Source organism: Bemisia tabaci, chromosome 9 (assembly GCF_918797505.1).
Source record: "Bemisia tabaci chromosome 9, PGI_BMITA_v3".
Lineage (NCBI taxonomy): Eukaryota > Metazoa > Arthropoda > Insecta > Hemiptera > Aleyrodidae > Bemisia > Bemisia tabaci.
This window is the reverse complement of record NC_092801.1, coordinates 411,432-434,126: the sequence shown is the minus strand read 5'-3', so window position 1 is coordinate 434,126 and position 22,695 is coordinate 411,432. Positions and strand designations below refer to the sequence as shown.

At 41.1% G+C, this 22,695-nt stretch overlaps 2 protein-coding genes across 2 annotated transcripts in view; one reads left to right on the top strand and one right to left on the bottom strand.

Annotated features, from left to right (window-relative positions):
- Positions 1–56: 56 nt before the first annotated feature.
- LOC109039054 (uncharacterized) lies at positions 57–6,016 on the bottom strand. The gene is made up of 3 exons (XM_019054386.2): positions 5,566–6,016; positions 4,172–4,243; positions 57–545 (listed from the first exon to the last, which is right to left on the bottom strand). The coding sequence occupies exons 1-3, from the start codon at positions 5,647–5,649 to the stop codon at positions 60–62; spliced, it is 642 nt and encodes a 213-aa protein (XP_018909931.2). The 5' UTR covers positions 5,650–6,016; the 3' UTR covers positions 57–59.
- Positions 6,017–8,012: 1,996 nt separating this feature from the next.
- The window catches only part of Gprk2 (G protein-coupled receptor kinase 2), a 59,054-nt gene continuing 44,371 nt past the window's right edge, over positions 8,013–22,695 (top strand). Inside the window, 1 exon segment of the mRNA XM_072304603.1 lies at positions 8,013–8,377. Within this exon segment, the coding sequence (XP_072160704.1) occupies positions 8,326–8,377 (52 nt within the window). The 5' untranslated portion in view covers positions 8,013–8,325.

Genomic DNA, 22,695 nt, shown 5'->3' with positions numbered 1-22,695 from the left:
AGTACGCGTTCAGGTGGAACGTCAGAAGGTACGCGTTGATCTGCTCCACGGCCGCGTTCTCAACGCGGGCCTGACCTTCGAGTTGGTCGATGAAGAATTTGCGGCTTTCGTCGTTCGGGTTGTCGCTGCGGAGGTACGGCATGTCCCCGATCGCATCGACGAACATTCGGCGGACGGAAGCGATGAACGTCTCCCATGTTCGGGTTTCGAGCGAGGTGAAATTCAGGAGGAGAAACCGGTCTCGAGGCGAAGTGCTTGTCGAAGAACGGGTTTTGGTTGACTGCCAGGCGAGTTTTCGTGGTGAAATAGGTGTCGGTGAAGAGTTTGTAGTTGGATGAATTGTGTTTCGGGATTCGGGTTCCGTTCTGGTGGACTGGAGGATGGTAGAAACGGCGCAGCATGTCTAGGCTGGTGGATTTGCCGAAATGTTTCGGCGCGGTCATGAGCGTTGAGTTTTCCTGGGCGTCGAACCACTTTATGAGGTGGGTCTTGTCGACGAAGCGACCGGTTCGCGCCAGTGCAGCAAAGTCCACGCACGGGCTCTCCTACACAACACAGAGAACGTATGAACCGTTAGAGCCAGGGGTAGTATAAATAGGTATTAATAATAAGCGTAGATAATCTTCTAGAGACGAGGTCCACAGATCAGTTTTCACAATTAAGAAAAAAGTGTTTCAGGGTCGGATTAAGGGGGTGGCCACATGGGCCGCGGCCCATGGTGGCAAATCTAGGGGGCGGCAAATTTTGCAATTTTTTCAAATGTAGCTATGAAGAAAAATCGGATTCAGCAAAAAAAATTACGAACGAGAAAAGGTGACAAAATGTCTCATTTCCTGAGAGTATATCTCTAATTTTGTCGTCCTTCTGTGATACAATAGACAGCACCTTTAATTAGTCGAGTTAAGACTAACAGAGAAACCGAACACGGAATGTGGCCCGGAACGGCGCGGCGCAGAGAGCAATGATGACGAGAACGATGGAAAAGGAGAAACCTTCGGTGCGGCGCGGCGCGTCGGTATGTAACATATATTAGCGCCTACAAGACTGCATGAATACTTCACGCATTGCACCAAAGACAGTGCGGTCGCTGCGGTCAGCAGCGGGCAGCGTGAAGTGCATAGCGCCTACAAGACTGCATGAATACTTCACGCATTGCGTCAATCACAGTGCGTGCAGCAGCGGTCGGCCCGAAACGCATAGCGCATGTAAGACTGTAGGAATACTCCACGCATTGCGCCAAACACAGTGCGGTCAGCGCGGCGCGGCGGCGGAAGTTAAAATTATTAAACCACATTTATGTTTGTTCTTTCATAATTTTTTGGTTCATTTCTTATAAATGGAGGGCCTTGTCCATACAGAGATAGGTTTACGGAACTTAACTTCCGCGCCAAGTTCCGTGAACTTTTACTAGTAGTGTTGACAGGGCTTTCGCAAAAAATGTGACCAACACGAGTAAACGCGTCTTATACGCCTCTCCCCCTCCGGCACGTTCACTTGGTGGTTATTATTGATGTTTCAAAACGAATGAGAAGGGGGCGGCAAAATACAGGCGGCCCATGGGCGGCAAGTAAGTAAATCCGACCCTGAAGTGTTTGAGATTATCCCCTAAAATTGTGGTACTACTCCAATTTGTTGGATGATATGGAGATTTCCGATTAATTGTAGCAGTACCGCAAAATTTGGGTTAATGACCAAATTTATTGGGGTACTACCACAATTAATTGGAAATGTTTTTATCATCCAACAGCCCCATGCTCTTTTTTCCGTTTAGCCACATAGTATATTATCTCAGTAATTTGAATTATTCAAATAATTTTAACACTTAAACTTTTTCACCAAGAGATTGCACTTTCTCGTCATCAGTTGACCAATAAATGCCGATCTTAAACGCTCAATAAAATAAGTTCCATGTAAACCGGAGTCCGGAGAGAGCAAACAGTTATTTTTTCAAACACTTAATATCTCGCTCCAAAAACTTTGTTGAAAGGATAGACCCTGCGTTAACGTAAAGACAGGCATAGTTCACATTAATTTCACCTTTAATTCCGCCGGCAAGCAACAAAAATACCGGATAGCCGCGAATGGCGAGCCTACAAACAGGGTCGGACTGGCTCGCATCTGAGGGCGTAGACCCTTGGCTGGATGAAGGGTATTGCATTGTGATATACTTTTCGATAGGGCATTCCCTATGTGGAGGAGGATTCAGAGAATTTTGGCAAAGCAGTACAAATTTACGCTATTTTCAGGTTCAAAGTTGCTTCATCGTATAGAATAAAAATAGCAAAATTGAAAGTATTAAAGTAACCAATAGACGTCTAAAATTAAAGAAAAAATAAAATATTAAAGCTACCAGACGTATCCAAGCACCATAATTTCCAAAAGAACCGAATCAGTGCTGCGGTTTACACGAGCTTAAGACGTGGGTTTGCAAATCCATCATAAAAAGAATCAGACATGAACCTAAATAAAGAATTAATAACACAGCCGAAGACAGGAGAGACGTATTCGAGCCTCTTTTTATCTTATCCACGGGGAATCTGGGCGACACCTCTTTCATAACATGTAGCGGAGCATTGAGAGTTCACTCTTCGCGTCATCGCGCCTTCAATTTTTCAGATGCAGGACGGACGTCCACCAAGTACGAATAGTTGTATCTGGCGCCGCATGGCGGCCCCGAATCCGGTTGCCCCGAAAAAACACCGGAGTGCTTTCCGACCATGAGCCCTGGAAAGAACGGCCGTAAACGGGGACTAAGGCTCAACTTGGATTGGTCCATACGCTGTTTTGTCCTTTCTCTCTCTCGCACTCATTGCTCCGATGCGGCACGTCAAAGGAGCACACTCGGCTTTGATCCGCCGCCGTTTTATCGTCCATCTCTCTCCCACTCATTGATCAGATGCGGCAACCCGCGGCTCGTCAAAGGGACACACACACACTCGCAAAAATACAGGCTGGGCCTCGTAATTTGGTCCGCGGTGTCGACCGTTACTGTCAATCGGTGCTCTTATGACGATTATAAACAATATTGCTTTTATCCCCCTAGTAAAAATTGGCGATAAGAGTTGCGTTTCAAAATACCATAGGAATTCTTATAGCCGGCTAAAGAAGGCTGTAGAAAATCATATAGCTGGCTGTCGAATGCGAAGAAAATCATACGAAGCTATAAAAAATTATACAGCCGGGCTATAGCTCCTATTGCCGGGCTTTACACTTTATCGCCTGGCTGTTGCTTTTTTGCCATCGATTATAAAAGGCCATAAGAAATTGTGTAGAACCTCGTGTGCTTTGGAAATCATTAAGTTTGATACGGAACCACCTTAATATTTACAAAACACACATTATATTTTAGTTTAATGCATATTTTTTTTCATCAATTAAATTGAGAATAATCCATACAGGATATGCAAACATTTCAAAATCATGAGTTGAATAACGATGACTCCGCCAGATTAAATATTAGAGCCTAACATGAAGCGGAACGGCGGCGCACTGGCGCCTTCAAACCTAACAGGGATACTTCACGCATTACGCAACGCGTGAAGTATCCCTATTAGGATTGTAGGCGCCAATGCGTGTTTCGCGCTGGCTGTCCGTCTGCCGCGCCGCAGCGTGCCACGGCGCTTGAAGCAACTATTTCACACCAGAGGTATTGCACAGTATCATACGAAACTGAAGGCGCTCTAATATATTAAGAATGGCAGGCATCCATCGAAAGTACGGAGCTTTCCTCGCAAAATAAATCAAGATACGACGGCCCAAAAAGAGAGCAGTAGTCCAAAAACTCACTAAGTCCTAGCATCCGTAATTAGTAGCGTTTAGCATACACTTTTATCGCCTGGCTTTTGCTTAGTCGCCATCGGCTATAAAAGGCTATAAGAAATTGTGTAGTCGGCTATGAAAGCTGTAGGAAATCTTACAGCCGGCTGTAGGTCTATGGTATTTTGGAACACAGATTCTACTGCCAATTTTTACCAGGGCCGTTCTGGCAGATATTCTCAGGTTATTATAATTATTAGGTAATTGAATAATTATAAAAATTTCAAATACGAAGTAGAACGACTATTAAATTTCACCTGTAAAAGTATCTTCGACGAACACACACTTATCTCGATCCACAAACTTTGCTGAACCAATAGACAATGTCTGAACTTGGAATGAATGCTTGACTTACCGCATGAGGTCGTGGGTGCGGCGATAAGTCAAAACTGAATTCATCCTCTTTTTGCCCTGGAAATGCGAAAGTCTGTGTGCAAAAAAAAGGAAAAACGTAGAAATCGGTACTTTCTTCGGCTTTGTCATCTTTCAGTGGGGAGTGAGCTGCAAGGAAAGTATCCTTTGAACAGATAATGTGATGAATCGTCCTCATAGGTATTCTTATCGATATTCGATAAAAAGGGTAGAAAATATTGAAATTAAAGTATCTTTAATACTCTGTAGTTTTGTTCATAAATAAATAATAAAAAAAAAAAGAGAGAAAAAAAAAAAAAAGTATCTGATTACCCAGACTTTTGAGAGTCTCCACTGCTGCCATGCCACGGGAGAGCGCCGTATGAACACGCGCACGTTGCAAAATTTCCCTTTTGAATCATACATTTTTGAGAAAAATAATGTATATTTCTTCTTGACATTTTCGGTTACTTCAGACCATATTAGGAAGGACATTTTTTTAATAATCGAACGGAAAATATTCGCAAGTTATTTTGAAAATTAATGTATTATCCGAGGAATTTTCGTAAAGCTCGCGTATGCGGCGCTTTTTCTTGACATGGCAGAGTGGGGCATGGTTCATTTCTAGGATAGTCGTGTTTTCGGCGCAAAGAACACCCAATACTCTTAGAAATTAACCCCTCTAGCAACTCTCAGATTGAAGACGAAAAAACAGGAATCTTGAGAAAATCGCCCCCCCCCCCAAAAAAAAAAAAAAAATTATAAAGTTTGCTGGCGCTGTTGCCAGTCCCAGTGCCTAACTATTTAATAAAAACGCTCGCAACAAGATTCATAATGAAAACGTAGCTTCAAATTTTGAGCCATCATCATACCTTTAGGTATAATGCTTTTGCAGAGAGTGTTAGAAAGTACTTAGCTTCGAAAACTGAAAATACATATTTTTTTACCTCAAACCGGTTAAATTCGTTGTACTGAACAATCTAAGCTTCCCCTGCTTGAGGCACATTTTTTCCTGCTGCGTGTTACAAATACTTAGAAATATGGTTATCTCTCTGTATGGACCCAAATTTTGTGGGCTGGGTTCGATCGACCTCGTGTTAGATCACTATGAACATTCAAATTCGTCTAAAAATCAATAAATATTATTTTTAAATTCTGGTGGCTCACAAGTTGAGCTTAATTGTTTTACCTGTGTAGTAAGCTACATCAACCAGCTCGAATCTCAACGATGCAAATGACTAATCCAACATCAATTAGGTAAGTATGGTGCCTACGCATACTTGCAGCTGTCTACAAGAAAAGTTCGCTATCAAAAAAATTCGAACTTCCGACTTAGGGCCGTCATCGCTTTACGAGCTGGAAACATAAAATAACTTGAACTGTTCTATTTGCGCTTACCTTAGGAATGAGATACATACAAAAGAAGAATCCCAACATTTTAAATGGAGTCGTGAATACCATACAACCAGAGTTGTTACTCATATTGAAGTCGAGTAACGAACTGGCAATATGGGTCAGAGCAGAGCACAGAGATCATTACTATCAGAACGCCAGTGATGGTATGAACACGATATATGTACATACCTATAAAAAATGAAAACCGAGATAAAAATTATCTTCGTAGGATTATGAATGAAAAATAGAAACCTCGTCATTGTGATGATTTGATATCACCCAAATGAACAGGACGCTCCATTTCAAAAATTTAAAATCTGAACTAGTTAAGTAGTACCTAACTTTTTTCTAACTATGATTATTGAAATCATTTTCAGAGGGAGGTCAGGTCTACTATCCTTATAATTTATATTTTGACATCTCCTCCCCCCCCCTCTCCCAAAAATCTGAAGCAAAAATATCGTTTTAAAGCACAGAGGGACACGACGCGTTTTCAGTCCCGAAAAATTCAAAGTGACAAGTTTTTTCTTGAGCACTCTGTGATGAATAATGATGATGAGGCTCAATGAAAATCATCAGATTGATTTCATACAGCGAGAGAATGTAATTTTTTAATCAGAGTCAGAGTAACAGAATAATCGATACAGGGGAGAAAATTCTCCTACAGTTATTTTTAAATACTTTCTTGACATCGATGACCAAAGTGCGAAAGCATGTATGTCCATCCCGGCGTTTCAAAATTTCCCCTAATAATGTATTTTTTGGAAGATGGAAAGCACTTAATCGATAGAAATTTTCACTGAATATTTTACTAATTGAGAGAAAAAAAATGAATGCAGTTTTCCAGACGTTACGTTGACCAGTTTTCAAAAGAAAAAATAAAGTATGACAGGACTTCTGCAACGTCGCAAGCGGAGATCCGTGGTTACCCACTTCGAACATCGATATGGTACAATGTATTTCGATGAAAACTAACTTGCCATGTGCGCGCAACAAGTATTGACGCGCTGGACACCTAACAACGCCTTACCTACAGCATGCAACTATTTCTGTTAATAAGCAGGATAAATTGCATTTGCAAAAATCGAAGGCGCGCTGCTCCTCTGCTTTGCGTTAACTGAGAGGTGATGCGCCACCTACTGCATTGAGGACGGCATGTGCTTAAGTAGGTATACAGTTTTTCATGCTTTTTTGTGTTCGGTCATTACTTATACTTCTACTCAAAGTATTTTTTCACTATACTATTCCACCCCGTTGTTTTTACCAAGAATGCACTGGAAAATTGACGAAAAAAGTCACGAAGTCCTCTCGTTTTCTACAGTTACCAACGATTCTTTCTATTCCATTGCATCTCATTTGCACATTTGATCAACACTTAATGAAACCAATGATCCTCCATGTTTCTAAAATTGTATTCGCTATGCTCGCTAAGTCGATACCAATAATTAAATAAACTAATTCATTCGCGTATACCTAAATCTTTCAGAGACAGTTAAATAAAAATTAAAGTAATAAAAAGGACCGACTCAAGTTTAAAAATTAATCATTTACCAAAGAGGACTTCTTTCAGTTGCGATTTTGCTAGTTTGAGTGATGCAGCTGCCAGAGTTGCAAAATTTTATGAAACTTTGTGAAATGCAATTTCACAATGAAATTTTGAAAAAATTCATGGAATCTTTTTAAAACTTCTGCAGAGGATTCAGCGAGAGTTTAATTAATTGCATGGATAATGAAAAAATTCCATTCCGTAAAATTTCATGTTCCATTCGTGCGATCTCCTAGAGAAAATTGAAACAAATCAGGAGAATCAGTACCTCCCTTTCCCTCGTGCGCCTGCATGCATGAAGACCAATAAATACGGGCACAGCTGTAGCGTGAAAATGGTCAAATGGGGCACGTCACAGGCTGAAAGTTGAAGCAGTTAAACTTGTCACAAGACAAACGAGCCATTCGTAACTCACGTCGCGTCCAGCGACCCCGCGTAGAATTCAGTGAGTGCGCTCTCGCAAAGCTTCGTTTTCGAAGCGATCCCGCTTGAACTTTCGATGCTTCGTTGTCGATGAGATTGGTAAGCTTCAAAAGCTCATCGTCAATCAAAATGGCCTCAGCCGTCTCAACTCCCAGTTGCCAAAAGCTCAGCTGTCTAATGGTCAACCCTCATTGGTCGATGGAATGCGCAGCCGCGAAACGCAGTGACGGCAACATTTTAAAGCAGTCAGCAGATTCTATAATTCGTGAATCATTCCGAATCTGGTTTACTATTGTAATCATAATACACAAAAAATTGACTAATCTATTATTAGAAGGTATTTCTGAAGCAGATCGTAAGGTTTTTTCTTCTTTTGAAACTATGAGAGCTGAAATGATTACTAGGTCAACGTGTGTAATATGTTTGTAGAGTTGGCGTTCTGAATGTTGCTGTTCGATCATGGCGGAGCTGTCAGGACTCTATGGTCAGTGATAACTCGATCGGGCTACCAATTCGTCCATTCGTCCATCCATAACATCTACTCAGCTATGAGGAAGTGTATCACAACCCCACATCCACTTATTACTGTAGAATTTGTTTACCCTAATGAGTTTCATGGAAAGCCAAGTGTTCCCCAAGTGCGAGTGTGTCCGGCCGAAGAATTTCCCAGAGGAATAACTCGCGTTTGTATCCGTACCACACCCCGTCGGAATTTATTTTATTAGTGAAATAAACATCTTTCATGGGACAGGGTCGATATTGGCCCGGAGTTCGGGATAGGCAAACTGGAACTAATGGAACTGGAGAATATAGTCGCCAACACAGTTTATCTCAAGGCCCGAGAAGGTTAGTGAAGTTTGTTGACAATTTAGCCTCTTTCAGCTCAGATTTTGAGTTTTATGCAAGCTGGATCCTCTTAATTGTGGGAACCTTGAGCCCTCTTCCTGTGTTGAACACACATTTCATTGTTTTGCCCTTGAGTGGGAATCTTTATTTTCTCTGCTCTCTACTATTTTTCCTGTGCCTTTGCGTCGGAACACCCTAATAACTGCGCAATGATAGATTTCCTCCTATTACCCTGCTGCCGATGTGCTTTCATATGTTAGTGATACGTATACAGCGCATATTTCGCTCAGGGCTAGTTGCACCAGGCAATCAAAACTTGTTTCGCTCTTTAATAATTTAAATTAGGCAATGCATGCCTTTTAACCCAGAAAAGAGTTACTTTTATTTAAGTAGGTCTTATCGCACATTGGCATAGAGTTACCCAGACAACTGTCTGCTGTATACTTCAAGTCAACACTAATTATCAGCAAAGTGCTCAGTTTAAAACGAAATATTAAATATTTACTTTATATATAGGTTGCTTGCAAACTTTCTAATGTCAGACCACCGTAATTTGAACACTTAAGTACAGACGTCTATAATTTGCCATTTTCATAATCAATAAATTCTTCATGCACCTATTAGTGTGAGGTTAATACATAACCTATATTAAATTCAACACTGACAGGGGCTTACTAATTGTCGATGATGTCACCATTCTTTCCATTTTTGCAAATTTATTGGAACTTCTCACGTGAATTCAATTTTCCCCGATAGGTATCTAAAATTGATTTGTTTTTATTGATGAGCCATTCATAATGGAGAATACACCCTTTTGACAAGCATCCTGAGGCCATTACGTCTTCCTCTCAAAATAACGTACTTAAAAGATCATCACTGTGGCAGTGTATTTATGGGCGCTTTGATATTGTCGAATCAGTTCATTCATCACAATTTTGCTACACTTTTCTATTTACGAGGAAGGCATTTTGAAAGATAAATACTTACTCACCTTTCTTTGGTGCTCAAGCAATTCCTACGTAGCAATCCTGGCCATCAAAGAAATTGTGAGAGAGTGTGTTAGTAATTACTGCAGAGAACAAAGGGAAGCTGCCGGGCTTCGTTTGGCAGGTTGCATCCGTTTTTACCCTTACCTGCCCTTATTCCATGTATTGACAAACATTTAATCATTTTTTCCTTAATTTAAAATATGATTCTGCTGAAATATTTGTTTCTTTCGATGAAACTTGCCACATTATTCAACTGAAAACTCCACTCCCGGAATAAATTCACTTTATCAAGTAAAAAAAATCAACTTTTTGATGTCCTCCATGTACGATCCCGTATGTTCTCTGCAGTTACGACCAGTTAACCTCAAACCAATGACCAGGAATGCTAAGTAGGAATTGGCTCTAGCTATTGCGCCATTTTCAAGTTCTAAGGAAAACCTCAAAGTTGCGGCATCATTGGAGGGGTTGACTTCCAACCTTCATAAGTCAATGCGCTCCTGAATTTTGATTAGAACATGTTGTTAATACAATATTTTAGGACATGCACCGTTTTTTAAATATTGACCTAAGTAGTGGTATGTTGATCTTTTACCGTATAAATGTACGCATTACTTCGTATTATTCTTGTTCTACTGAATACTGCCACAACTGTGTGTAAAATTGCCGGAAGAGCTTATTAGCCCTGCTTTCCTCAAAACTATTACATCTAAAGTTCGAATTTTAGGAGTCGTGAAAAACATCATAAGTACTTAGGTATGGAAGTATAACAAAAATTTGCCAACGCCCAAGTCCTCGGTATTTTTGTGAAGGGTCTTCTAACCTTAATTTGCCACTTAGTGAGCAGTTTTGTAGAGAAATTCAAAGACTGTTTAACATACCTAGTTCATGTTTTGCAGTGAATCTTTAATAGATTTCATAATCTTCATTCAGGCTAAAAGCAAGCTTTGTGAAATGTTGACAAGTCAGGTGCGTTTGAAAAATTTTCTGCACCAGGTACCAGGTAGAGAAAATATCATCAGTCATCGATCAGAAATGACTGCGACTTTTTTGTTATGTGATGGAGAAAGTTAAAAATATGCATCCTGTGTGTGCATCTTAGTTTAGGATGTGGCAAATTCCTTTTGGAATATTAATTTTTCAGAGGAAACCAATGAATATTGATGTTTAGATTTTTAACCTAATTATTCTCTATCCTGCATAGGTAACTGTATTATAAATATTCCGTGGAAATTCCTGATGATGACTCTCATTCGATTTTCTTTAAAATAAAATGAGACAGCATTAATGCATACCAGGTACTTATGAGTATTTTATTGTGGTTTTGACTTCTTCGGGAGGGTGCTCAGTTTATTTTCCGGAGGAAATACACCATTTTTTGAGGGTCAACATGTTCAAAAAACCTTTAATACTATACAGTGATACCAATAAGTAACTCAATTCTGAGTTTTATTGGCACTATGAGGTCCCGTTTGCCATGCACGGGCTTTTTGGATCCTTTTATTTTGTAGGAGTGATACTTTTATCATTACAATGGAATTCACCAGAATTTTATAAGTAAGAACCAGAGAAAAAGACAGCGAGAAAAAAATTAAATTTGGGTACCTATCCGATAAAACAGGATTTCGCCAGGGAGAGTTAGCTGCGCTGGTCCCAATTTTCAGGGTGATCACTATCCGTAAAAACCGGAAAATATTAGGGAATTCGATGTTATCAGGAAAATCGGCAATGGATCAGTAAATTCTGAGTGCTTCAAGCATTTTTCAAACATTTTATTCAATTCATTATAATTGTTAATATTTTAAATCAAACGAGCGTCAATTTACTTGCGCGAAAAATCAGGAAATTGCGTCAAAAATATCAGGAAAAATCAGGACAGGTATTATCAGGAAAATCCAAAATTAAATTTTAGTAGACACCCTGTTGAATTTTTGTTTCGTCGGATATCGTCGACCCCCCCCCCCCCCCCCCCCTTCTCTTTCTTTCTTTCTCTCGTTCCTTGATGACCCAATCAAACCGCCCTGCTTGTACTTCTTGTCCAAATTCCCCCTTAACAGTAGATCACGTTCTTATAAGTTGCCCACTTTATAAAGAAATCCGCAAACGTTTTTTTCCCTGCCCCTTACCCTCTCTTAAAAATTTACTTCTGAATACTCATCTTGTAAAACTTTTTGAATTTATGCGCTCCACTAAACTCAAAATTTAACCTTCCCCTTCAACCCGTTTGTATTTTCACTGATGTAACCTTGATTTCCACGTAAACACACAGAGGTGTAAATGGCCTTAGATGCTAAAGCACCGCTTTAAAATAAACTTATCTTACTACTACTACCTCCTTTGCTTTTAAAACTCCAGACTTTTGAATAAAATACCTCGTTCCAATGATTCATTCTCGAGAGTTTTGGCTTAATATGGACCCTTTTTCTGTGGACGATCAGATCATACTGTTTTTTTTTTTTTTTTTTTTTTTTTATTTGCACATAATATTATACTGCACAATTTAACACTTTTAGACAAAATTTTGAGATGATACTGTGTTCATTTATTTTTTGCCATCCAGTCCGCTGAGTGTCGCGTAAGGCCGAACGCCAAACGGCGCGGCGCAAAACAGTCGATTCCCAGTCAGGCCACGCATAGCATTGACCTTTTTTAGGGCCTAGACGCCCAGCATAAAAAGCCCAGAGATTAGCGTCGACGCTGACCTTTCGCGAGGACGTTCAAAAGTCCCGAACTTCCACAGCTCCCGCTTGGAGGAAGAACGCCGTATGAGCGGACCCAGCGAATTGGCAACATTGTTTTTCTCCATTTAAACCTATGGAAATGTATCGATTCTTGGAGAGGTCAGGTGCTCCTACAAGAATCGATTATTTAACAGTTTAACGTTGGTTTAAATGGAGGGAAGCCCGTGTTGCCAAATTGCTGGATTCGCCTCTGCATTCAAATGCTGTCAAATTCCCCGTGACAAAATAATCATTTTTCTGGAAAGTAATGGAGAAAGCTCCTTTAAATATTCAGAAACTTCAGGTTGAATTTCAGACGAAATTATCAGAAAAAGCGGAAGAAAAATATTTGATAGGTTACTTGGAAGTTCGAGTTTTATCAAAATACACATGGCAACGTTCACAGATGCATACGATGTTTTTCCTAAGTACGGCAGTGTAGTTAACAGTACTGCCGTGTTAAGGATAAATGCCGTAAGAGCATTCGAGAGTTGCCAAATTTCCCTGAATAAACATGTATTTTTTAATAAATTTTATGCATATTGTCCCTTGAAGTGTTCCGATGGTTTAAGTACATCAAATTGCGGATACATTTTCTGAAAAATTGAAGAAAAAATTTTCACTCATTTTTTTGTAAATTCCTATTTTATCGAAGGAAATTTGGCAAGACCTGAAGGTTCACACGACGTTTTTCCTTCGGTAGAGTACCGAATGTCCAAATTTTCGAAATCAAGTGTCTTCCAAACTGTGACCAATCATTGGGGCAGCTAAGGAATTTTTCGCAAGTTTGCAGTAGAGTTTGGCCTGAGTAAACTTTTGTGGAAAAACATTTTAGGTCCTTGAAAAGTTCAAAAAAATCATTTCTGAGGGGAGAAAAACCTAATAAATATCCGACCAATCCCTGGGTCGATGGTCGAGTTGATATGCAGAGTTGCAACTGTGAGGATACCCCGGGAAACGCCAGGGAAGATAACGATAGTGTCCGGGACAAATTTTCAAGGCACCTTTATTATTCGCTATCCGGAGTGGCTGTGACGCTTCGAACAACATATTTTGCCCGAAAACTATCTCAAATCATGTCTTTTTACCATATGGCATATCTCCCACTGTCCTGAAATTTTAACAAAATGTGTCAGGGAAATTAGTGAAATATCTGGGGAATGGAGAATTTTCACGCAATTTTTTATTGCTTCATCTGAAAGAGCCTAAAGAGCTGATTTCACAGTATTTTTTATAATTTTTTTCTGATATGAGAAATAGTATAAAAATGATTTAAAAGTGAGAAAATGCACCGCCTAGTGACGTCATCTGGCGGTATTTCCCATTTAAACACATGTATTTTAGCAGGTTAGATCATTCTGTCATATCTTTTCCACTAATTGTTCAATTCACGAACCAAAGGTATCCTCGCTTTCAGTTCACTCAGTAGTTTCCACATAAACACGAAATCCATCAAATCGTAGACACCTGCAAATTCTCTATCCATTTTCTAAAACTTGTGGCAACCCTGGAGCAAGGCGATGCCTGAAGATGAGTTTAACCAATAATTAGCTCCGTATAAAAACGCTAAGAGGGTGCTTGACGCTGTTTTGGGCGTAGCGGCCAGGTGGGGCACCCCTTAATCCGATGTATCACCATTAAATTAGGCCACCCTCAAAAACACGGCCAAACGATGAATATGACTACAGTCGATTTGGTCGGGGTGAAACCATCGAATTTCGAATGTCGTAATCACTAAATCAGTCACCGGCGCACAGTGGATCGAGTCAATTAGAGACGTTGGACATCAGGGTGTCTACATGTACGGGATTTCCGGAAAGTCCGGAAATGGATCGTTTTCGATAGTGGTTCGATGTATCGTTTGGTTCAAAACAATAGAACATATCCTCAAAAAAAACTTTCAGGATTTCAGTCGGAAAAGCTGAAAATGAGAAAATTCCTAACTCTTTCCCCTTGCGATGCCATTTAGTACTCATAAGAATCAAAACTCCATCAGAAAAACCCCGTTTCCTCAGATTACTCGTTCGACTTTTGAGGCCATGTTTACATGTTGAACCAATCAATATTGATACAATCTCACCTCTTTGATGTATCGAAAACGATGTCTAGTACTGATTTTTCAAGGGCGGTCGAAAATTAATGATAAAATCGAACATTTTGCAAGAAAGTCCGGAATTTTTTCATTTTTGTCGCAATTTGAGCGGGAAATTCAAATTTTTCGAATTTCGTCAGCTGAAAGCATTAAAAAAGTATTGGGTTTTTCTGTTGAGGAGGTAGGTACTGAAATTCTTGGGAATGTACTGTAAAGTACTGATTTTTGGCCAGCCCGTTTTAGTAGACACACTGGACATAAAATTGTTGACTAAAACTGTAAATTTTGATGTTTATTTCGTCACATTTTGAATTTCAAGGGGCGCCCTCTAGGAGAAAATTTTTCGAGGACATTAATGAAAGCACTTGTAGAAGCTCAAATTTTTGTGTATGTCGCAGGCAAATAGTGAAATCAGGCATTTTGTCAAATGCCTAGGCAGATAGCTAAATTTCGATTGTCTACGAAATTTTGTGAATTAATGGCGAAGAGCTCACGAGTTTTCAATATTTGTGGAAAAATATATCATCAAACCTAGAAACTCTTTTTGTCTCTTCCTCTTAAGTTGCTTCTCATATTTTTAAATGTTGAAATTCTAAAAATACTGCACAGAAAAAAATGGATGGTGCTGACGACAGAACCTTTTGTTCATACGGCTCCCACAGTTTCTTTGTTACACTTACAGAACTTTTGGTCGTGGGAACAGAGTACTCTGTTCCCACGACAGAAGTTCTGTTCTCACAACAGAAAAGTTCTGTAAGTGTAACAAAGAAACTGTGGGAGCCGTATGAACAAAAGGTTCTGTCGTCAGCACCATCCTTTTTTTCTGTGTGTAGTCTCTGACATGCTGAAAAGTTCAAGACAAGTGTCTACTCAGAGGGAAATCGTAAATACTATTTGTGATGCAAATTTTACTGAGATTTTTTTCTAACCGGGCCCAATTTATTATTTTGTCTAATAGGAAATAATCGAATTCAATTGGCTAAATATTGCTATTGCCCAGGCATTTGATAAAATGCTGATTTTCTAAATGCCTGCGCTGTACACGGAGTTATGAGCGTTTGAAGTTGGGAAATTTTGTGCGACCTCTCCGATTGACTGGATCCAGTGTGCGGCGGGGCGTCGGAACGCGGGTGGCAGTCACAGACTGGCGCCTGACTCCGGACTCGGGGTCGTAATTCGTGGCTCCTCTGACGCAACCGCGTATCTACATCTCCACGTGAGCCCCGGAAAGTGCCGTGCATTACGGGCGAGAGGGCTCACGTGAAAATGGAGGAACGGCGTTCGGTGGGAAGGCCGAGGAATTAAGAGCCCGAAAAGCCCGCGAAATCGGAGCGGACGTGGCAACTTTCGGCGTCATAACTCATCATTAAGGCTCCCGTGCACCGAACACTCTCAAAGTGGAGGATCAAAGCAACTCGCGGTGATGAATTGATGGCTGGAGATTATCTTGTAAGTTCACCGGCCCGCAGGACTTTGAGGAGCGGACCCGCCGCACAGTGGGTCCTGTCAATCGGAGACCGCGCACATGAAATTTTCGACTAAAACTCCGAATTTCCATGTTTATTTCCTCACATTTCCAAGTCAGGGTGTCTACAAGTCCGGAAATAGTACTGAGTTTTCAAGGGCGGTCCGGAACTCCTGAAAAAGTGCGGAAATTCCGCTTGTACGCCCGGAAATTGTTTCATTTTTCGGTCATTTTTGTCGAAAATTCGAGCGAAAAGTTTAAATTTTTGAAATTTTTCAAATTTTGTCGAAGGAAAGTTCCGGTAAAGTACTGAATTTCTCTGTTTGGGAGGTACTGAATCTCTTGGGAATGTACTGAAAAAGTACCGTAAAAGTAATGATTTTTGGCCAGCCTGTTTTTGTAGACACCATGATAGTTTTAGGGGTGCTTTTGGATGCAAATTTCACGAGAAAACCAGTGAAACCATTTTCGGAAGCTCAAAGTCTTAAATAGACGGAGTTAAGAGCTTTTGAAGTTTTCAAATTTTGTGCGAGCTCTCCTATTGACTGGGTCCACTGTGCGGCGAGCTGCCGGGTACTGCCGATTAGCCCCCGGGCTTCATCTTCACGCTAATTCGGCGAGTGTTCCGTCGACTCTGCCAGCTTTGTCGAGTGACTTAACGACGAGAAATTATACTTCCAACGCTCCCATCCTCAGGAAAAACCCCCTATGAACCATCAGGCCTCGCTCAATTTCCTTTGGTAAAATATGAATTTTTGAGGAAACTTTTCCATATTTTCCCTCAATTACTGAGAGAGTTTCATTCAAAATTTGATCTAAATTATGTGGCGATTTCAATGAAATACTCACACGACTTTCCTTGGAAATAAATATTTTATCGGGGGAAATTTGGCAACGTTTGAAGGTTCATACGGCGTTTTTCCTAAGCGCGGCAGAACGGGCCACCGTGCTCGGCCGGGACTGTCTGGAGGAACCGTTTTCGTAGGCGGTACGAAGCGGTTACGATCGAAATTTGGACGGATTTTACCTACTAGAATAATTAGCTGAACTAAACACCCATACAGGGATGCTTTTTCTAAAAATCAGTCTTTTTGATTCCTTTCCCTGGTCAAATAGCTGATTTTCGGATTATCCGCGGTTCTTGCTTATCCGCGGCCGCTGCGGTCCCGATCACCGCGGATAATCAAGACTAACGTGCACTGGAAAAAAAAAAAAAAAAAAAAAAAAAAATTGGATTTAAAGTCCAGACTCTTAAAAATATCGACAAGAAAAAGTACTATTGATTCAATCAGAATCTAGCTTAAATCAAGAACCCAGCCTCTTAATTTAAGCGGATTTCGTTTTGATTCAAGCAAAAATTCGATTGAATCAAGAGTCCTTTTTCTTGTCGATGTTTTCAAGAGTCTGGACTTTAGACCCAATGCGTTTTTTTTTTTCCAGTGTGTTTTTTTTTGTTAAGAAAATGAGGTATAAAACTAAACTAGGCAACTAATGATGCAAATTGGGTGAATTTGAAACCATTTCAATTCTCATTCTCAGCGTGTGAACTTGGCATTAAAAGAAAGCAAGGATTTGTTAAATGCCTTCCATTAGAATTGTTCTTTTTAATGAAGTTAAATTTCGTCTTTGATCGCACGAGACGAACGCGTGTAATGGAACTGAATAATGGTCGGTACTTTTAGAGCATGTTCCGTTTCGTAGATGCGAAAGTTTTTCAGCTCATCGGACCGAACTTTCGATTCTGTCAATCGAATACGTCGGTTCGTGTGATAGAGCGGTTGCAAGATCCAACAGTGGCTTTGGAATTCGGTGATTCTCTAATAAATTTTAGCGAGATACGCGCTCTCAAACTTAAAACATATACTTGGCTATTTCCGTTAAATATCCTATTCTTGACCACATTAATTTAAAGCCTTTTTGTCATCTAAAATTTGATTGAATTAAAAACGGAACAAGCTAGGCATTCTCATTTCTTACGTGGAAGTGCCCTGTCATGCACGTATTCTGAGGGATCTCAGGGTTCGTACTAGCATTGCAGATTCATCGTCAGTCTTCCGAGTCCAAAGGGACTAAAAAACTCTAGCAGTTTATGTATAACCCAGGTTTTCGTCTCTCTGGACCGTGTGACGACAAAATCGATAAAATTACTGGGTACCGGGTATTGTTCAAGTTACCAGGGTTTCCAGATGAGTGTTCATCCCGGCTGGAACATTTGGCACAGTTCTCTGAGCCGAGAAACGGCCATTAAGCTTCGTCGCTTCGTATGGACCGAGGTTTTCCTCTCGGCAGACCGAGCAGGCTCATCGTTGAATTCGATAGACAAAGCTAGACAAACTAGAAATTCGTCGTTTGCGCTTAAACGTTTGAAGTGTGTAATCGAAGGGAAAATCGGTGAAATTTTCAGTTCGAAATGCTCAAGATCCTCTTAGTTGATATGCAATTTGCGAGAAAAAATTCGGCAACATCGAAATGAAGTTAGGTTCTTTCGTGATGTAAACGACGAAATGCCCTGATATTTTTCAGTGTTTCTGGTTTATAATGACGGTAGACACAAGACATCCTCAGAGTTAAGAAAGACAACGTGGCTCACGTATGTCACAAACGGGAATAAAGATTACACAAATTGAACCTTTTTCGTAATCTTCCATCAACTCATTCCTGAATTTCTGTCTCCGTTCCTTCTCTCATGCCGTTTGTTCCTTGCCGTGCCACTGATTCCCCGGTCCATTCCAGTTCAGAATCTTTGAAATTGGTGAAAATGTAATGTTTATTCCCGTTTGTGACACTATGTGGAGGCCTAAAATACGGGAACCAATCCGAAATGGATTCGTATTGTCTCTGTACTTTCGATTAGAGTCCCTTTATACAGAGAGTCAAGACAATGTGAATCCATTTCTGATTGGTTCCCGTATTTTAGGCCTTCACAGTGTCACAAACGGGAATGAAGATTACAGTTTCACCAATTGCAAAGATTATAATCTGGAATGGACCGGGGAATTACGGGTTCGGCAAGGAACAAACGGAATGAGAGAAGGAACGGAGAAAGGAATTTGAGAATGGGCCGATCAAAGATTACAAAAAACGTTCAATTTATGTAATCTTTATTCCCGTTTGTGACTCCATGAGGGGGTGTTGTCTTGACTCTCAGTATGAAGGGACTCTACTCTCGATATAAAGGGACTCTAAGACACCCTGAGCAATTTCCAAATGCGTCCGCATCGATGCTGTGGCGCCAATTTCAAAACATGGCCGAGGTCTCGGAGTCACGCGTTTTCGAGCTCGAGGGCGCGCGCAGCTCTTCCCTGAAGCTCCCGACGTAAATATTTTACGGCGACGCGACGCGCGACGCCTGCTCGGAAGACGCTTCGCCGAGCGTCGCGGCGGCCCCGGGTGCAATTATGCAAAGCAGCTTGCGTCATCTCGCTCGGCGGCGTCACCGTTTACGAATTACGACTCACGTGAACCCCGCTTGGGGACCCTGCCCCGCCCCCTCCCCCCGCCCTGCTAGCGATAAGCCGACGTTCCGGCCGCGAGGGGGGTCCAGGGGGGGAAAGGTCAGTCGTCAACCCGCAACGGTCGCATCCTCCTAAGACTTCGGGGCGTATCGGTGTCTTCCAGGGACCAAATACCCTAAATGAAAACAGAGGGGAGGGGGGGGGGGGGTAATCCGTGAGATTGTTGCAGAAAATGGAGACAAATAGAAATCAGGAAAACAGAGTACGTTCACAGCGGGCCGATTATTGTAATTTATAGACAAAGCTATAGACAAAGAAGACAAAAAGGATTTGCAGAATCTATTGGTGGAAGCGGGTGGTTGTAATGGACAAAGGAGATAGGTCATAGACAAACAAACGGCAACCGACAAGAGACCCGACAGTAAGTTAGTCCATCATTTCCCCTTTTAGTCTGCAAAGACCACCTGTTTCGACCAATAGGATCACTTCATACTCCCCATGTCTTCTTTGTCTATCGCTTTGTCTATCAATTTCAATAATCAGCCCGCAGGGAAAGTACGGACATATCGAAATGAGGAGCTCTTAGGACCCAAAAGGGCGACCAACCTAAACACAAAAAATGCCATAGATTTTAATATCAAACCAACACAATTTGCCTGGAGATGTTTCTTTATCCGATGAATCTTAGCTTTTCCGTCCCTCCCGGGTCTTGGACGACATGCACTAGATGAGTTTTCGTTTAAGGTGGTTCTTCAGCACTTTGGAGACCTACTCGACTGTCCGTCGATCAATGGGCATGTTGCAAACTTCAGATGAAGCAAAAAAAAAAAAAAAAAAAAGGAACTGTTTCTCGCAGAGACTTGCAAAGGCCTCCGCCTACAGGGGTGGAAATTATTCTCGACCGCGTGACCAGGAGCACCTTGTGGAAGTGCCCGAAACTTTGGAGGCTCAGGGGTGTTTTTCTCCCTCCATTCGAAGGTTTCCAAATTTTCAACTCCAGTAGAATGATATAACTTTGGGACACATCCAAAACTGTAACAACATTTTTATCAGTGCGTTGAGCAAATCGCGGAAACGCAGGGCGTTGGAGAAAATTGCGGAGGCCTGGTAGAATTCGCACCCCTGGCCACCCACCCCTTGAGCGTGACGTGATTCGGGGTCGCGGATGAGCCCTGGAATAGGGATGCGATGGAGGATGCTGCGAGGCCGCGCGGGCGATGGACGGTGTGGGCAGTTTGATTCCCTCGTGATGATTGATAAGAGACGTGTTGAGTAGTCGGTTGGGAGGAGCGCTTTGCCCAAGTTTACCAAACAAACGCTTGACACATGGCTAATCGATCATCATTAGAAGTCAGCTGAGATTCCCGATACCAAATCCCCGAAAGTAGCTTTTGAGTGCCGCCAGCCGGGGACTATTGCCACGTTGATTTTCATACCGAGACAAAATGCGGGCTGCATTTTGCAATTTGGAGCTATAAATTCTGACTCATCAAAAAAAACACTTATGAATAGGGAAACTAATGGCACATACGTTGTTTTTAAACCGGATCAAAATTTATAGTTCTTAATCAGATACATTTACACAGGTATGGACAGAACTAAATAACTGGCCTCTGATTGGCTCTCCAGAGCCCCTTAACTTCCGCCATTTTGTATGTTTTGATTATTTTGATTTATTATGTTCGGTTTATCGTTTGTCAAAATTTTGTGGATTTTTGCACAATTTTGATAATGCGATATTAATTTTAACGTTTAATCGCACAAACGTTTGAATGCTAATTTGATTGTAATTTAATTAAAAAGCGGGCCCATAACCTACGTCACGTAGTCATGTGACACGTACTGAGCCTCATGGGAAATTTTCAACTTGTCCATACCTGTGTAAATCTACCTTGGTTCTTAATTGGAAAATGTAGTCCAAATGATGCGCCCACTCCTCGCGCTAGAGAAACCACAAAGAGAGAGCACGGATCTGTCAAAATGAGGATCTCTTGAGGTCGAAAAAGGCAGCCAACCTGCTCACGCGGAACACTGGAAATTACCGCTCCCAATCTTCACATTCCAATATCAAACCAAGGTGGCCAACGAATGCCTAATCCTAAATGAGCCTTCTTCCAAAAAAATGAGTGAATTTATGCAGAGTAAGTCAAATGAGTGCTCTACAAACGAGGGGTTGTAACAATCGTAATAATAAGTCACTTTGGATACTTTGAATTCATAAGTTGGCTGCCTTTTTGGACCCTAAAAGCTCCATGACTAATGCCGCAATCACACGCTGAATGTGGTTTGAATGTGGAAGTCATCGGCCCGATGCCTGAATTTTGCGCGTGACGCGCAAAATTCAGCAACGATTCTCAGCAACCATCGGACTAATGTTGAATTTGTCTGAACTATTCGAGTGGATTTGATACGCATCTGGATGAAAATAACTCAAATTTGCTAAATTTCACCCGTTGGGCGATGACTGTTGACTTCCGCATTCAGCTGCTAAATTCAGCGTGTGATTGCGGCATTAGCATCAAAATTACGGACATGTCCATAATTTCCCTACATAGGTACTTTACAGTAAACTGCATGAAGTTTTAAAATGCTCGACGCACTCAGAATATCCTGATCCACGACCGATTTCCCCGATACATGATACATTCCCCATTTTTCCAGATGACATCAAATTGTAGTCTTCCGCACGAAGGAACGTAACTTCATTCCAAGGTTGCCAACTTGACTCAAACAATTAATTTATTTTACTAAGTTATATCTGACAAATTTTTAACGACAATTTTTCTAATTTTTGCACCCCTTTTGATAATAATTTGCATCCCTGTGAGCGGAGGCCTTTGCCAGTCTCTGCAAGAAACAGCTCTCCTTTTTGCTTTATCTGAAGTTTACACATGCCCGTTGATGATATCCAAAAGTGCGTGTTGAATCACTGATTAAATAATCCTCGAATCCTACCCTCACTGCTTCAGTCTCGTTAGAATTAATATGTTGGGGAATTGCGAACTAGTGTGCGTGTTAGAATTGCTGGAGGATTTGTAGAATTTGGCGTTGATAACGTTGGGTGTTGACGATGGAACTTTCCTGAGTGAGGAGTCAGCGTGGATGTGACTTTTGACTCTGGACCGTTATAAGTCCTCGTCCAAGTAAATCGCCAACAACTCAACTGGCCTACTCGGACGATTTCAAAACCACACGAAAATGAGCAACGAGGCTAGAAGTGGGTTCTTGACAATGACAAACGCTCAACTCAAACGCAAAGCGAATCTAATCCCAAACCCGTTCTGTGGACAGAGTTATACACGGTCAACGCTCCTCAAAATTCGGAACGCGCCTATGAAAAAATTACCGTTTATCCTCGGTCAAATTAGGTCTAATTTTAATTTTAAGTGTAGGATTACCCCAAACACTGAAGAAGAAAGTATTTTGTATCTAGAGCACTGGAAAAAAAGTAGCTTGAATCTAGAGTCCAGACGCTTGAAAACAATGACAAGAAAAAGTACTCACTCTTGATTCAATCGAATTTTTGCTGGAAACAAAAAGAAATCCGCTTAAATTAAGAGACTTGGTAACTACTCCATTCGAGCAAAATCCGATTGAATC